Source organism: Limulus polyphemus, unplaced genomic scaffold (genome assembly GCF_000517525.1).
Source record: "Limulus polyphemus unplaced genomic scaffold, Limulus_polyphemus-2.1.2 Scaffold1353, whole genome shotgun sequence".
NCBI lineage: Eukaryota > Metazoa > Arthropoda > Merostomata > Xiphosura > Limulidae > Limulus > Limulus polyphemus.
Genome location: NW_013666963.1, coordinates 157,027 through 175,530, shown reverse-complemented (window position 1 = coordinate 175,530; position 18,504 = coordinate 157,027). Strand labels below are relative to the sequence as shown.

The following is an 18,504-nucleotide window of genomic DNA, read 5'->3' as shown; positions in this document are numbered from 1 at the left end:
GTCATCATCAATTACTTGTACCTGATGATGACAAAACCTTGTCGAAACGTTGTACATTTGCTGTTATATTAAAGTTTTTCTTCATTACCAATTCAAGCCGTCTCCAGCCATTATATAATAGGTTAAATATTTACAACGCCCCCTATAATTTTACACCTATCATTGCTGTTGTCTCCACGACACGTGATCAATAACGGTCACTTGTTCAAAATTCATTCTCGACATGATGATGATCTAAAGAGGTCGAAACGTTGTTAATTGTTTTTTTGCTTTTCAAATAAAATTTTTCTATACCCATATCGGCGGTCTCTACTGTATATATATTTACTTGAAGTGGGTTTCTCGTCATCATGAAAAGTTGGTCATTTTTCACTTCCCAAGTGAATGGCTCATATTTTGACCATTTCTATTACAATATACTTAAATAACAATGCCTGTATCAGAGAACAAAAATCATTGTTAGCAATATTCTAGCAGTGAATAGTTTGTTTGTTTTGAATTTCGCGCAAAGCTACACGAGGGCTATCTGCGCTAGCCGTCCCTAATTTAGCAGTGTAAGACTAGAGGGAAGGCAGCTGGTCATCACCACCCACGCCAACTCTTGGGCTACTCTTTTACCAACGAATAGTGGGATTGACCGTCACATTATAACACTCCCACGGCTGAAAGGGCGAAACACGTTTGGTATGACGGGGATTCGAACCAGCGACCTTCAGATTGCGAGTCGAGCGCCCTAACCATCGGGCCATGCCGGGCTGGCAGTGAATAGAAATGATAATACTTTGTACTTGGCTGATGATCTGGATTTTGACATGAAAATGTTTGTTTGTTTTTGTTTGTTTTTAATTATGCACAAAGCTACACAAGGGCTATCTGTGCTCTGCCCACCACGGGTATCGAAACCCGGATTCTAGTGTTGTAAGTCCGCAGACATACCGCTGTACCACTGGGGGGGCGACATGAAAATGAAACTGCCAATCTGATTTTAAATTTTGATTGATCCAAGCAACGCAATATTGCAGATTCCATTGTGAAGGAACATTAGCATTCTATCATTCACCAACATTTCAATAATGATTTCAATGTTCGATCTCTTTTAGCCAGAACGGAAGACAAATTTGAACCAACCAGGAGCTGTCAGTCACCACCTCGAAATATTCCAAAGACTCTTTGAGCTGAAAGACATAGAGAACTGGCACTATCATTGTCAGTGAAAGGTTAAAGATCTGAGCAATAATTATTCATAAGGTGAAATTTTGAAGTCAAACCTCTTATAATTCAGGAAGATCTAAAAGATAAATAAACAACATCTTCGCCAATCAAACAAATATCCCTACTATGTGCCTCTTAGAATGGCCACCTATTAACAATGGCCTTGGAAACTTTTTTTCAGTAAAATCAGGATCTGAAGATTGTTTTTGCTTGTTTGTTTTTAAGCACAAAGCTACACAATGGGCAGTCTGTGCTCTGCCTACAGCATTTATCTAAATCAGATTTTAACAGTATAAGCCCTCAGACGTACTGCTGAGTCACCAAAGGAACAAATCCTGAAGAACTGACATATCCTGAAACATTATAAACAGATTATTCATATTGTTCTGCCATTGGCATTCATTTTAGAAATATTTCTTCTTTCAAATTTAAGTTTACATTATTTTCCCGATTTGGTTTCAACCCTTACGTTAGTATTATATTTTTCTATGTTTGATTTTATTCTACTTAAGTTTCATTTTTATCCTGAAGAAAATTCCTTGGTTTCATTCAATTACTTATTTTCCCATTTCTTATACTTTCTTTGTATTTATACTAATTTATTGTATATATGTTTTTCATATATAAAATACTTTCTAGTAGGTAGTATTATTAATAAATTCATTTTGTGGTTGTAATTCATTTATGTCGAGACTATCAAACGTTGTAAAAGAAAACGTTAGAAAAGTAAATCCTGACACCGAAAAAACTGTATTTAACTTTGTGGTATGTCTATGGCGATACTTCGCCAGATGCACTGACATGGCTGCATGTGAAAATAGTTTTGAGGGACTGACAGATCTACTAATATGAGAATAGTTCATGATAACTTCTTCAACTGGCATGCTACTGTTCCTAAAGAAGAGAGCACAAAAATATGTGTAGGAGATGATCAAGCTGGTAGAACAGTATAAGGAAGCTCATGGAGAGAGTATAACTAGCAAGTTAAAAAATATCTAGATAAATTCGAAACAAATAATTACTGACCAGAAGCAAGAGTCTACCAAAGGGGATAGGATCTTAATAGACAAAAGGGAGGAGAGATGCTATGTTTGTTATAAAATCTCAACATAAAGGAGCTGGGGCTATTTACAGGGATAGTGCTGGTAAGAAACACAAAAACAGTGACTGACACCATGGATGCTAATGCCAGTAGAAAAAATAAAGAAAACACGTCAGATTCATCATAAGACGGAAGTGCCAATTCCAGGATTGATCAGTGCACGACTAATGGAAGAGGTGATACCAAATCGCAACTTGCCAGTAAGTGAAGGATATGTTAGAGACAAGAAAGTAAAGGTCGTATGAGATAGTGAGTGCAGTAGGGCAGCAGTGAGAACCAATCTATTTATCTAATGATCTGGTCATAGGCAAGGTATCCCTATATGTTTTAATTGATGGGAGAGTGAGAAAGTTTCCCACAGCAAAAATAAAGGTGGATACTCCATATTATGTAGGATATTTTGAGGGCATATGTATTAAGGTACCAATATACGATTTGGTAGTAGAAATTTGGAGGAACTAGACAGAAAGAAAATTGATGAAGCATCTGCAGTCATCACCAAAGGTCAAGAAAAGAAGAGCAAACAAGACATCAGGCCTCTACAAGTGTTAAAAAGTGGCATCCCGAATGTAGGTTTGCAGGAACTAAAGGAAGCTCAGGAGAACTGCAGAAACGTTTGGACAGTTCCCAGGAGAAAGTTGAGCACAAGACAAAGAGGAAAAATACTTATAGAATAGAGGACCCGAAGAAAGTTTTATATACCAGATCTATCAAGGCAGTTATACTGCAGAAGTTAAACAGATCATAGTACCAACAGAATACCGAACTCAAGTGATGAAGTTGGCTCATGAATCGATTGTGAGTGGAAACCTAGAAACAAAGAAGACAGCAGGCAGAATCACCAGTAACTTCCATTGGCCAGGAGTCATTAAAGATGTGAGTAGATTCTGTAGGTCATGTGACATCTGCCAAAGGACAATACCTAGAGGGAAGGTAGCCAAGGTGCCATTGGGAGAGATGCTACTCACAGAAGAGCCATTCAGCAGAGTATCTGTGGACGTGATTGGACCACTATCACCTGTTTCTGACAAGGTCAACCAGTATTTTCTGACAGTAGTTGACTCTGACACATGTTATCCAGAAGACATAGCACTGGTGAAGATAGAGACAGAGAGAGTGGCGGAAGCCCTCCTGGAGGTATTTTGCAGAGTAGGTTTTCTGAAAGAAATCTTGAGTGACAGAGGAACCCAGTTTACTTCAGAACTGATGCAGGAAGTGTGTATACACATCAGCACTCGGCAGCTCTTTATCACCCCATACAATCTCAGATGTAATTGACTTTGTGAGGGAGTCAATAGAGGTTTTAAAAAAGGTAAAGAAGATGTGCCAAGAGAGATTATGTGACTAGGACAGGCAGTATTATTTGCTTATCGAGAAAACTCACAAGCAAGTACAGGATTTTCACCCTTCAAGTTACTGCATGGAAGAACAGTACGAGATCTGATGCAAATATTGAAAGAGCTATGGACGGGGGAAGAAGAGTCAGAAGTAAGGAACACATACAGTATATGTTAGACCTCAGAAACCGACTGGAGGAGACCTGTTAATTAGCTTGACAGAAATTGTATGTGGCTCAAGACAATAAGAAGCATTACTATGACTAGAAGGCCAATAATTGACATTTCAAGGTCGGATGGAAGGTTTTAGTTCTGCTGCCTACAGACCACAACAAACTCATCCTGCAGTAGAAAGAACCTTTTGAAGTACAGGAATTACTCAACAGAATGGACTACAAGGTGAATATGAATGGGAAAACCAGGACCTACCATGCCAATCTGTTGAATAAGTATTTTGGAAAAGAAGAAAACCTAATGGGTGCAGCTATTGAAAGAAAGATGTCTGTTGCAGGTGTGACCATCATAATGACTTTGTCTTAGAATATGAGGCCCATACATGAGAGGAGACAGACAAAGAAACTGCAAATGTTAGTGTAAACTATATGAGAAAACTTAGTATATTAGCTTAGTATTTAGTGAAAAAATTTAAATATTTCTCTTGAAGATGGGCTTATTGTCAGATATAAAGGACTGTTTAGTGTAAGTAGTATTACTAATTAATAACTTTTTTTCTTGTAATTCATTGATGTCGAGGACATTGAACATTATGTTTGCAATCTATTGATGTCGAGGCTATGGAGATTTCTAGAAAGCCTAAGTGATACACGTATGAATAGCTGTGACCAGACGAGCAAAATCAGAGTAAAAGTAAAGTCATATCAAAGAGAAGTTAATCATCATGAGAGTGAATGGCTTAATGGTTAATATGTTAGAGTGGGATTAACAGTTTGAAAGAGATAAGGAAAATAACTGGTCTCGTCAAAGGCTGTTCTAAACTAATTGAAACGCCTGTATGGACTTTGAAAAAAGATTATTGGAAGTTCAGGATACAACTGCGGGAACTCACGCGACAATCAAAGTGAATTATACACGGATACAAATGTGATAGAAATAGAGAAAAATAGTTTGACTTGTCAACTGAATTCTAAAGCATTTGAATTGGCCTAAGTGGACTATTGACAAGAAGAGAACTGTATAGGGTTTAAGATACAACTATGATCTTCAGTGTGTAAAGAATTTTTGTACATACATTTACCTTGTTATCAGGTAAGGTGAGCTATGTTTTATGTGATTACACTGGATGGTGAAATAATTAATGTTGTTTTAGGTATGTATTGTGACATCTCAACAATTATACATACCTATTGACAATCTGAGGGATTTACATTGTTTTCACATTTAGATTTTTATTTGATTGCTTGTGCAAATACTATAGATTTCATTCAAAATTTACTTATGCAATTTCGTATACAGAAATAGGGATCAATATCAACACATTTGTAAAACAAACTACATTACGGGTTTTAAAATTCAGTTCATTAAGCACATAAACTTAATTAGGTATACAGCCTTACAATACATAACTTGACACAGAGTACCTTGTGTATAAGTCTTTGCTCTTGTAAGAGTGGTACACATGAAAACCATGCTGTCATAGAAGTTATTAATTAAAGTGCGTGAAAGTTTCTTTAACATAGCTTGTATCATGGCAGACACTTTCACGAGTTGCTTGATTGTTTTTTGTTTTTGTTTTAGGTAAGGCCAAGTACTCTCAATGGTTTTCAAACCTAAACTATGAGTAAATCCTGGCTGAAGTTTTTGTGTTCCAACTACTTGTCTCTTCTCCCAGTAGATTTTTTTATCATGTTGGTCATATGTTTGAGGGTCATTATCCTGCTGAAACATAAACAACTGGCTAACTAGGCACTTTCCTAATGAAATGCCACAGTGTATTAGGACCCATCTGTACGCCTCTGTTGGTCACTGCCATCAGTTTTTAGTAAATCTTCAACATCATTGGAGTTGCTACTTCAAAGCTGCAAAGATTCATCCCATTATTTCTTTATAGCTGCTGAACTTTCTTTAAATACGTTGCTGTTAATTATTGCTGAATAACTCAAACTGATGGTCATTGGTCAGTTTTGCACATCTCTCTGTTTTATTTCCAATACCTATTTCATTTTTTTTCCATTCAGATGCGTGTCCATTGATGTTTCATTAAATCAAGTTCTTGTCATTTCTGGATGACTTTTACACATATACTTGAAGCCTGGTTGTTGAACAGATATTTATTGAAATGTCTTCTGTCTTGAAATGTTTGAGATCACTGATGGAAAATTTCTTTCCTTGATTGGGTTTGTTATCGATGGTAATAAGATGTAAGTATAAAAAAGCCCGTTTCAGTGCTACATATATTAATGTAAGTTGTAAGTATTGTTTTTATCATTACAGGACAGAAACTGGTTTAAAAATTCTGGAATGATTGGTCAGAAATAATGTCACGATTATGAGGGCAAAATATATTGGTGACAAATAGAAAGAAAGAAAGACAAAGACAGAAAAACGAAAAAGGCAGAAACTAAGAAACATAGAAAGAAACAGATAAAGAGAGAAAGAAAGAGAGAGAAAAGAAAACACACATACAAAAACAAAACAAAAAATATAAGGCTGTTAAATTGCAGTTTATCACTATGAGAATATGGTTTGGAGATAATTCATGTAATAAGGGTTGACAACATTTTTCCCGATGTACTTTCATGTACTATGAAATTTTATGATCATAAGGTGATTTGTATTGGTTGTGTTCTATACTGTAATTATTATTGAAGTTGTATAATCCTTTGAATAATGTATTATATATATAATGTATTCTTGCCAATGTTTATATATATATATAATATCTTAGTTAAAAATTGTCTGAAGCCAATTTTTAATTCTCTAAGGAGGGAGTTATAAAGAATTTGTTATTATATGTGTATACGTAAACGCTTAAATGTATTATTACGTAATCTGAGTTTTCTAGAAAACCTTCCCACGCCTATAAATATAACCAACGCGACACGCCAAAAGAGAGTGTCTATTATTAGTTCGCTATAGTTAGTGTGCTATAAACTTCGAAAGCTATAACTGTGATTGTCATAATGCTTATGAATCGGAAAACTTCAGATATTTGATCAGGAATATTTACAAAGTTTGAACATTACAAACTATTTAACCTCAGTGGATTCTCATCCGACATTAGTATTTTTACGAAAACGTTATATAAATTCATCGTGGAGAGCTCAGCGTGTGTGGCCGGTAAATGACCTAACGCCATCGGTGGAAACTCAATTTCTAATAGGCCTGTGATCAGCGAGAACTACATGGCTAGCTAGCTCCCTTTTTTGTTAAACGAATCGTACCTAATAATTAACTCGCTCATCGTGAACCCTCGAAAAGATATCGAAGAAATTCCAGACTTAAAGTAAAAGAAAGACTTTATATTGCTTAAAAGTTTGTGAAATGTTTGTTTATAAATCACTGTTTGTAATAACTATTAGTAATAACTGTTATTGTAAATTGAATTGTTGTGTGTATATTTAAACGTATTTGTGTTAAAAACGAAAACGGTGTGTATCAATCTTGTTGACAAATATCGTAAACTGACTTTACATCTGCTTTAATTTAACTACTAAATCCAAAGTACAATTTAACTACTAAATTTAAAGTATCATTTAACTCAATTTCAGACCATTTAAAATTCTAATACGTAACAACAAATAGAAACCACCCTGGGGTCAATCGAAAACTATGTTAAAAAGGCGAACAGTGACTGGCAGTGGGCTTTAAATATAATTTCTCTGACTAGAAACTAATGAAAATCACTAAACAATTTTAAATAACAGATAGATGTGTGGGTGAAAAGATACACCATAATAATAAATTTTTGTTTAACGTTTGGAAAATCTCGCTGTGATACATTTACAATTACCAGTTTATATAAACTTAAAAAGTAATTAAATTTTGACTTTCTAAAATACTGTTGGATTATGAAAAACAGAATAATGTTTCTAATAACTTTCTAAATAGCAATTTCAATTGAGCTTTCTAATAAATAAGATATTGATTTTGTATGTCTGTTTGTAATTAAACACAAAGCTACACATTGGGCTATCTGTACTCTGCTCACCACGGGTATCGAAACCCGGTTTCTAGCGTTGTAAATCCGCAGACATAGCGCTGTGCCACTGGAGGGCAAAATATTTTGAAATAATATTCTCTTATCATTTAGCTTATGAAAACAGACAGAATACTTTAGTCACATATTTAAAAAAAGCGACTAGACTGGAAAGCATTTCTAGCTTAATACTTCATTCTGAAAAATAAACTGCAAGTCTTCAACTTTCAATAATACCCTAAAAATTAGACATTGCAGCTACTTAACATAAACTGCGTGTGTAGCTTAAAAACGAAATTGTTGGCTTAATGTTACTTTTTCATCAGGCCTTAGGATGTAATGAAGAAGTATGATATAAAAAAGTTGAACTAATAACATGATTCAGAGAATAAGGAAAGCGATACTTACCGAGTGTGTCACAGGAGTTCGTAACTCGACACAAATCTTCCCTTGAGAAAATAGAAAAATTATCATAAGAAAATATACGCTTACAAACACCTAAAACTAAAATATTTGCCAACAAGTTCTTGCAATTTGGTAGAAACAAACCATTTACGAATTATTCTCTGTCAGTTTCATTACGTCTTATGATATAATAAAAAAAATACTTATATGGTTTGTTCATGTATGTTACGCTATCAAATGTTACATTCAGACACTTATAATCCGACAACTCTTTGGTTCAGAAGTAAACAATCATATCGTTATCTGGAGGCCGAGTTTCTGGTACTTTCAAGCTACGACACTCATAAGTAATTTTATGGACGTGAATTTGCAACATTTTAAATCTTAATGTATCACTCATAAACAACTTGAATTTTAAGCCTAGATTATAAATAAAATACTTAGATTTAACAGTAGAATTTTGGTTCACTTAAATATGATAAAAGGGCATCGTGGAAACTGTTTGTTAAAAAAATGTCAGGAGTGCTGTCAAGAAGCAAATATTAATAATCCTAAAGAGTGTATATCTTTTAATACTGACCTTAATAGATACCTAATTCTAAAAAAATCATATATTGTTTTATGACCCACAAATGGAGGTATTAAGTAATAGAATAGATCTTTGGATCACATAGACGATTTTAAAATACAGGTTTTATTCTTTATAAAGAAGCTGTTGCATAAGTAAGTAAGGTATTTGCGTTCTGTACAATAACAAAAACAATGTATAACGGTTCAAATAATATGGTAGGCACTTTGAAATGTCACAATTTCTATAAACCCTACTTACAAATAGCACAAAGTAAGAAGACATGAAAATTAACATATCGTATAAATACTCTCCATTTTATTGACGTGAAAATTCTGACGAGTAAATAATTGCCAAAATCTAATGTGACGATAGATGATTTATTAGTATTTAAGATTTTTTCAATAAGTAAGGATGTTCAAGATAACACATAATTGTATGCAATACAACACCGAGAAGTTTGAAAAATACAGAATTAAAACAAATGGTTTTGTAGATTTAGGATTTCGTCTCTCATAAAACAAAGACCTTCATAAGACTTTTTAAACTATTAGTATTTCATACAGCATGAAGAACTGAGAAATAATTGTATATTATGCATTATTTTGATTAATTCAATTCAGTTATAATTTTTGAACGAGACATTTCTTAGTACATCAAACAACATAAGTATCCACGACCGTCAAAATTTTCATTAGACAGGTAAATCAAAATCAGTGCGTTGCCTATTCATTTGGTTTGTTTCACAATTTTGAGCAAAGTTTGAAACAAGCTCTCTATAATTTTGAACTGAAAGAAAGCGGTTAGTCAACAGCACACACCACAAATTTTTGGCCTGCTGTTATATGACCAAATAGCGGGTTTTAACCGTCACTTATAGCTCACTAACAGATCCAAAGTGTGAAGTGAGTTTTAGCAGAAATGGGACGCAAGTTGTAAATCCTGGGATTCACTGTCCGGCTATACCCAGTCTTGCCTATTTGTAATGTGAGATGCCTTGTAATTCCCTTGGAAAAATGCATACGATTTTCAAATATCGTCTCTACATTAGTAACGCGTGGCTCCCGTAGTATAGGTGTTTTAACACTGAAAGTGGTGTCTGTTATATGCGTACTGCTCAACATACTAAACATTTGGAGACTATGGACGCCAAATATGCTATTCTGTTTCTTTTACGCTTTAATTTAAGTAAACACTATTTACTTTTTAGTCTAACTATCATTGTGGAAAGGATGCTCAGTTCTTAAACAGACAGTTTAAACTGTTTATGAATATCTGATAATTCTACAAGGATTTACGTTCTGAATTGTTATGATACCGCACATGATTAATAACACGGCGATTTTAGGCTAACAAATTAATTTGACTAAGAAGCTTAATCACTTGCCAATAATGAATTAGAGTAACATACTAAAAATCACAAAACAAAGCCTAGTGTTGAGTCGCTTAACAACAATTGCTTTGAGTATTCCATTTTTCAAGCAGCTTGACAAATTGGCCACAACTTTGACCATCTTATTCATACGTTATATTTAAATTCATTCTATATTTCAGTAACGTTATAATATTGTATACAAGATGGTATTAAATTTCGTAAATTAGAACAAGCTATGTAAATAGTGGAAGTAAGGAATTAAATTCGCGAAATTGGAGATTGTATAATTTTAGACATTGTGAAGCTGAATTTTGTACAGAAAGCTACAGGTATGTATGTCAACCACTGCAGTTTAACGCCTAACTGTGTACGTCATCGTCGTTTTTAGTAATAGTTCTGTAGCACGTCACATTATAACATAATAGTCCTATAAGATACACGTAAATATAGATTAAATTGTAATTATTTCAGTTCCTTTGTCTACCTGGTGAAATTAAATCTGTTGTTGACAGCAATTGTTTTTCCTGCTTTCTCATGTGACTATAGTCTAGTTACCTAGTTCTATTTCCTCTTTACGATATGATTCTTAGAACCATTTGCCTTTACTGTAGTTTCTGTCTGTTTTCTGTGACCCACCAGTAAGACATGTCCGTAGATCCAACTGACTAATATTTACGTTTTAAAGTCGATTCTTTTATTTTAAATTCAGTTTCACTCTACTTCAACTCTTTAACTTTCAATCAATTTTACCTTTCTCCATCAACTTTTACTCTTCCTTATAACAAAGACTTGAATGTTTTTGCTATACACCTGGTTTATTCTCTTTTATTCGTTACTTAAACTTTTTAATTATTTCTTGTCAACTAAATCCTAGATTATGTGTGTATATTTTTAATTAGCCAACGCTAGTTACTACTAAATTAAAGCTAATTAGTAGTGCAAAAACAACAATGTGCTTTCCCTAAATATGTTTAAAATTGACATCATATCCATCATAAACTGTAGCTCATTATACTGTAGAAAGAAGTGCATCGTGTTTAAGTGTTTACAGATTACAGTTTCAACTTCAGTTCTACTACGCATATACAAGCTATAACGTTTTCGTTTCTTGGTTTTATACATGGGATTTATTAGTGTTAAATATTTAATAACGTTTACCTATAAAGGTAGATAGAGTAATGTACTTCTCCTTTAAGCATTGGTTTTGTACGTAGGCTCTTTTAGAACCTGTCCCATTAGATGAAAAAAACTTCCTAATTAATTTAAAACACACGAAATAGTAGCAAGTGTGAGTACCTTTGGCAAGCATAATCTTTTCCTATGTGTTTGTATCAGAGTAAGTATACATAACATTGTAAAAAGCACAGTTGTGAGCATGAGTAAGTTATATAAGTAACTATTTTAGTAGCAAAACAGTAAGTATATGTAACACAGATATGTAAATCTTACCATGTAAGTAACAAAGACGTAAGTCTAAGTAAAACACAAAAATAAACTTTACCCTGCAAGAAGCACAGCAGTAGGTACCAGTAATAGATAAAAGTAAATATACTGTTATGATAACTGAAAGTGTAATGAATTTCACTTTTCCATAACTAGTGTAAAAAAAGATATATTGATTTAGAAGTACTGGAGTGTTTTGTACGTAGTATGATATTTTTTCTTAAACGGATGTCGAAAGATCGTAAACCTGTACAAATTCTTTTGCACAGATAAAAGTTGCATGCTTCAGCCTTTGTTCTTGAGCCGCTCAACAATAATATACGGTAATTCTAGATTTTGATTATTTAAGTTACGTCACATTTTGAAATGTGAATGATAGTGTGATTAATTTCTATCAGTTTAATGTAGAATATTCTGCTTGCGAAATAAAATTTGGCATCAACATTATTCATGCCTGTCCTCCCGTCATTTCAAAAGTGAATGTTGAGCTTTGCCTGCGTGCGCAGCTTTACAAACGGAAAACAGACGAACATACACCATGGTTCGCAATATGTATAAGATAAAGCACTAAGTAAGTGAAACAGGTAAATATAACCTGCTGAGTAGATCAAAAACAAGCACAAATACCCCATATAAGATAAGACATGTTTTGGGTGTAACACCAATAAGCAGGAACAATGTAAATTAAAAATGATTACCTTGTGAGTAGCACAGCAGTGTCATGATGATGAGGATGACTATCGTCTTCATAGTTATTGATCCGCTGCCAACGACAAAAGCTGCGCAATGTCTTGGATGCACTTGAGTGGATGATATCCTTGTTCTGCAATAATAATACACGATAAAGTAATGTGTAAAAATGCACTCTTTCTAAGATTACATTCTCGTGATGACATGGAGGATGACATATGTAGGAATGTACTATAATACACGATAAAGTAATGTGTAAAAATGCACTCTTTCTAAGATTACATTCTCGTGATGACATGGAGGATGACATATGTAGGAATGTACTATATGTATAATGTTCTGATGAGAACGAATATCTCACGATGATTATATAAATTAGGTGTTGTTATACTTTGTCCCTCTGTGAATCAGTATACTCTCTTAACAGAGTATATTCTTTTAGTGTTTTAAATTCTAATAATCACCGAATAAAATTTTGTGGTTTCAGATTCCTTGATATTATCCTTAAAATGTCCTTCTTCATCGAAAAATTCAAAGAATGCTGATAAAAAATAATCTGTTTTATTCTGTATTTTCAGTATACTATATCTAGGATGGGCAAAGATGTACCGAGAAAAGAAAACTATATATACTTGCTCTTTCTAAATACTTAAACATTTCAAAAAATAAATCATTACATCTATTCTAATTTCCATTATAGTCAGTTGTCATTCATTTATTTAGGTGCTCGAATAATATGCTATAAATTAAAATTAAATATTAGAGAGACACGTGAAAGATTAGGATGCCATGTTATATATTGTACTATTGTCAAGCGATGGTACTATAAGATTGACGAAACTATATTGTGAATAAAGAAATGTTAGATTTTTAAGCTAAACTCAATACTGTTAAAACCAATAATTAAAAGCAATGAAATTTTACATGTGATTTCAATTTATTAAGCAAAATTCACCATTCAAACTTATCTGTTGGAACCTAAATGGTATGAAGTAGGTCAGTGTAAATATGGAGACCTGAGGGAGCCATAAAGTTCTACTTCAATGAGTAACGTATTTGAGTTTAACTAGTAGCAGAAACATTTCGAAATACAATTTTATATATTTTAAAAAGATAGTAGAGTAACACAACTTAATATGATATTACATATTTACAATAAATTAGTAAGTAATTGTTTGTTTTGAATTTCGCGCAAAGTTACCTGCGCTAGCCGTCCCTAATTTAGCAGTGTGAGACTAGCCATCACCACCCACCGCCAAATCTTGGGTTACTCTTTTACCAACGGATTGACCGTCACATTATAACGCTGAAAGGGCGAGCATGTTTGGTGTGACGGGGATTCGAACCCGCGACCCTCAGATTGCGAGTCGGGCGCCTTAACCACCTGGCCATGCCAGGCCGTTGTTGTAAATAACAAACAGTTGAATAATAGTTGACACGTTTAAGAACCTTTTGGAATCCGTCAATGTTTTTGCCTTCAAATTTAAGGTATTCACTTTTCTGAAATATTTAGTAGCAAATTTCTGTAAACTGACAAAAACATTATTAAGACTTGTTTAAAATTTAATAAGTTATGAGACAAAAGTTCGTCACCGTTAATAAATATTAAAATTATTCTATTCGATTTACCAAAGAAAAGCTCATCTTTGAGTCCAGAAATTGTAAAGGAAAGATCGGGCTTCTTCAAGAATGGTAGAAACATCACACTAACAAATTATGTTTTTTGTGCATGTGACGACATTTCTGATGGTGAAAGTATTTATAGAAGATATTTAATGTATACCAAAATAGATGTAAAATAGTGTTTACTAAAGAGTAAAAAGTTAATCATGAAATTCTTTCAGATTAGCCTCAGAGCATCAGATTAAAATAATCTCTTCTATACGTGATATCGATTGCCATATCATAACTTTTCAAATCGAAGTTTGGCGGTTCACATCACATTGGTGGATTAATGCTGATAAATGTTTCATTTAGACGGAAAGGTAAAAAGCAATTCTTTCTGTTTTGTTATCATAATGCCACTCTTACTGGTTTAATTTTCCCTTCAGTATTTTTCAAAGTTTCAGCTTTAAAGGAAACGAACCATTATATTATTCAGCCTACAATTTTGCCATCGATTTTCAGGGATCTCAACAAGATCTTGAAAATGTAAAGTATTTTGTTCAAAGAAATGAAAGTCTGATGTTATTTACAATAGCATCATAAGAACGTATCTAAACAAACACTACTCTTATTTCATGTTACAATTTGAAGTTCCAAATCTTTGTGTTTCTTACTTAGCCTTAACTAAGTGAAACTCGGAGTTTACAAGTGCTTTTGTTTCATGTTTAACCTGAAGTTCATTTCATTAGTGTTTTTCGATTCATGAGTAAAAAAGTTTTAATATAACTCTTTTGGAGTAAGTGGTTGTTCTAATTGTGGTGGCAAGCACATGTGACTGACAGCATTACCTGTCTACATACAACAGAACTTTAAACAAAAAATACTTATGCAGTGTACAATGCTTTAAGTTTTTAAACACAAACAACTGTATATTTCATTACCTCTTCGTCACTCAAAGTAACCAACTTCACTACCACAATGTTGACCACATTTCCTAGGCTGGGTTCCTTGTAAATCATCGAAACCTGCAGAGGGAGAAACACCAAGAACTTACTAAATCTTAACGTCATACGCAGTACAGTTTAGTTATTTATGTCCCAATTCGAATTAAAAGGTATTTTTGATACAAGTTAAATTAGAAAGTTTTTTAAGTAGAAATTCAATTTATGTTAAACTGCAATCAAATAAAGCCAAATGCATTAACCAAGAGCACATTAAACGAGAGGTTTGTTTGCTAACAAAACATCTTATCTTTATTAGTTGCTAGACTGGTGGACGAAATATGTTAAAGTTATTACAAATATTATTAATAATGAACACTTCCTCTATGTTTTAAAGTTAAACACCACATGCACCAAAGTGATTAAGTTATGTGAGAACAGCCTGAAGAATAAAGAACAGTTTGATTACTCTACTAGCAATTGACTTGGCGAAATATTATTGACATCAATACGGAGAGTAAAAATAAATTAATATTAATATGTTATGGAATTAAATATACTATGTAATTGCTGAATACATGTCATGTTGATGTTATATCAGGTAATGAGTGGAACTTTTAATTTCTTGTCTTAAAACCATTTTCGGGGACGGTATTGAGCATTTAGCTTTTCCATCACAGAAAGATACATAAAAACAACTATCTTTTGGAAATATATTTCTTGTGATAAAACTTTAAAGACACTTTTCAAACTTACTTTTCTGTAAGTAAAAACTATATATTAAGACATTTCAAATTAGAAGTATTTGACTATTGAATGTGTATTACCTCAAAATCATGTTTCTACGCAACGTTTCTCTGGTTTAAGCTTAAAACATTTTGTGCTCACAGAAGAAAAAATTCACATACAGTTTTCAACTATAATTCACTTAATATTGTCTATTACATAGTTTTTAACGGTTAAAACATATTATATTTCAACTTCGATCTAAAGGTGACACCATGAAGTTATAAAGAGATGTTTACCGCTGACATTAGCGTTAAGACGTAATGTCGCAAGTTGTCACGATACAAATTGGCCATCAGTCTGTCCACTGCCACTAAAACTTCAACATATCTTTCAACTGACACTGAGCGTTTGGTGCGAACGTTAGTGGCGTTTCTAAACTGAAGACGATGCTTTTTAACAGATTTTAGGTACTCGTTTTTGTAGTTCTTTTTTAGTTTATTTTTCGGGCTTGCAGAATCTGAAATAAAAATGCTTTTTACTATTTATTTCTAAAAGTGAATTCAATAAAACCCTTATCATATGTTAATAATAAGAAAAATGTTAATTTGTATAAAAGTCAAAACTCATTTGATTTTTTTTTTAAGTCTACTAAACACAAGTTTCGAATATTATTGAACAGACAAATTATGTTTCATGAATTAATTTGGTGGTCAGTATTTCAGTAATAAACAAATGTTGCGTCTTGATACACTTAAGGAATTAAGATTTACTGCTTTACTTAATAAGGTAATAGCTTTTTAATATATAAATAATTATGTATTAGTATTGTGTTAATATTTTCTTCAAAAAGAACACGTCATAAAATACAAATAACAGCATGGTTTTGAATATAATTATAATCAATCAGTTGCTGTACAACTTTTATAACTCAGAATGTCTAAGCTTAAACTTTCGAATACAAACCAAAATATGCTATTTAAAATCTGAATAAACCGAAACTCTGGTTAATTGTGTAACGTTTAATTCGTCTTGATCACTTAATGAAACATTTCGAGGTTACATTAAAGTCAGAAACGTCATGTAGTATACAAAATATGAAGAACAAAAAACAGCTTATTTCTTCTCTGTGAAGAAGTACATTTCACAAGGATTATCTTCTCGCCCTGAAGAAGTACATTTCACAACCTATAACTAAATTTCCTATATTAAATGCACCACAATTCTGATGTGCAGGCACAATTAAACACAATGCATGTCCTTTCAAGTCATACATACAACTCTGATCTTAGTCATTCAGACTTGATTTTGTTTTAAAACTACGTAATTTTGAATTGTAACCATACTTTTGAATGAAATAATTCTTCAGTGTAATTCAAAATTAAATATGCTTTATTTGATTCGCAGAAGCAAAAGAATGGATTTATAAGTGCCACATAAATGTTTGTTCGATAATTAATGTGCTGGCTACACCAGCTCGTGTTGGAAAGCTTAAGTGCAATAATGTGAAACTTTTTCGTTTTTATTATCACTTGTCTGCTATTAGTAGATAATATATATATATTGTATACCTGAAAACAGCCTTTGATGAAAGTCTTAACGTGCAGAAAGAGACACTGTTTTCGCTACTGGACCATGACTTAGAATGAAGATAATTCACAAACTGGATGGAAAATCTAATCCTGAGAGTCGCGTACAAACCTAAAAATCCATAAAATCTAAACCCGGCATGGCCAGGTGGTTAGGGCACTCGACTCGCAATCTGAGGGTCGCGGGTTCGAATCCCCGTCACACCAAACATGCTCGCCCTTTCAGCCGTGGGGGCATTATAATATGACTGTCAATCCCACTATTTGTTGGTAAAAGAGTAGTCCAAGAGTTGGCGGTGCATGTTGATGACTAGCTGCCTTCCCTTTGGTCTTACACTGCTAAATTAGCGACGGCTAGCGCAGATAGCCCTCGTGTAGTTTTGCGCGAAATTCAAAACAAATAAACAAACAAACCGAATAAGCCAATGATAACGTAGTCTATCACATATTGGTTCTACAACGCATTGGATCAACACGTTATGGCCCTGTAGATCGGTATCCAACAGGGTTATAACGTATTGATTCAACGCATTGTCGAAATTATTAACGACACTGTCGTAATTCTTGCTGGGCCTCATTTTTTAAGCTTATATGATAATAATATGTTTGAAATATATGAGGCTTAGCAAGAATTACGACAGTATTATTGGTTATTTCGACAACGAGTTGAGTTAATACGTTATGACCATATGGATGATAGATAACAGGACCATAACGTTGTGATCGACAAAGCTTAAACTCCTTGTTTACTACCATCTACAAGTTTATAACGCGTTGATCCACTACAGGTTTCCAGGACAATAGAGTAAATCATGGGCATTCATTACCCCCAGGTCAGAAGCAAGCATAAATAAGAAATTAAGTTTGTATAATACGTTTCTTCGGTAATAATTGACCGATAAAATTATTAAAATAACGATATAGACATTGTTTGCAAATTCAGGTTTCTATATCAATGAAAATATTTTTTTCATTACATCAAAGTAAACAGAGTTCCTTAGTTACTCAAATATCTTCGTAAAATCTAATAAGAAGGCTCAGAACACCGAAGTGAAATTCATGCCGATTTTTCTAACCTATTAGTTCTTTGTTGAATATAAAATTCTACAAAACTCTAATAAAATGTTTTGTGGGAAATTGCTTCAATTAGAAAGGGTATAGATTTCGAATAACAAACTATACACACTGCTATTGAAGAATTTAAATATTTTGAATGTGATAAAAACCATTCTAAAACCTTCAGAGGACATCAGAATTCTTTATTTAGAGAAATTTAATGTAGTTCAATAGCCACTGTTGTTTTTATGTACTTCATGCGCTATAACATTTTCAATGATTGTTTGTTTGTTTGTTTG

General features: G+C 33.2%; 1 protein-coding gene across 1 annotated transcript in view; it reads right to left on the bottom strand.

Annotated features, from left to right (window-relative positions):
- Window positions 1–18,504, bottom strand: part of LOC106463227 (A disintegrin and metalloproteinase with thrombospondin motifs 9-like) — a 170,379-nt gene that overhangs the window by 101,587 nt on the left and 50,288 nt on the right. The window contains exons 4-7 of the mRNA XM_022390671.1: window positions 15,860–16,080; window positions 14,835–14,918; window positions 12,297–12,421; window positions 8,216–8,256 (exon numbers count right to left, since the gene is read on the bottom strand). Of these exons, the coding sequence (XP_022246379.1) occupies window positions 8,216–8,256; window positions 12,297–12,421; window positions 14,835–14,918; window positions 15,860–16,080 (471 nt within the window). The remainder of the gene's footprint in view (window positions 1–8,215; window positions 8,257–12,296; window positions 12,422–14,834; window positions 14,919–15,859; window positions 16,081–18,504) is intronic.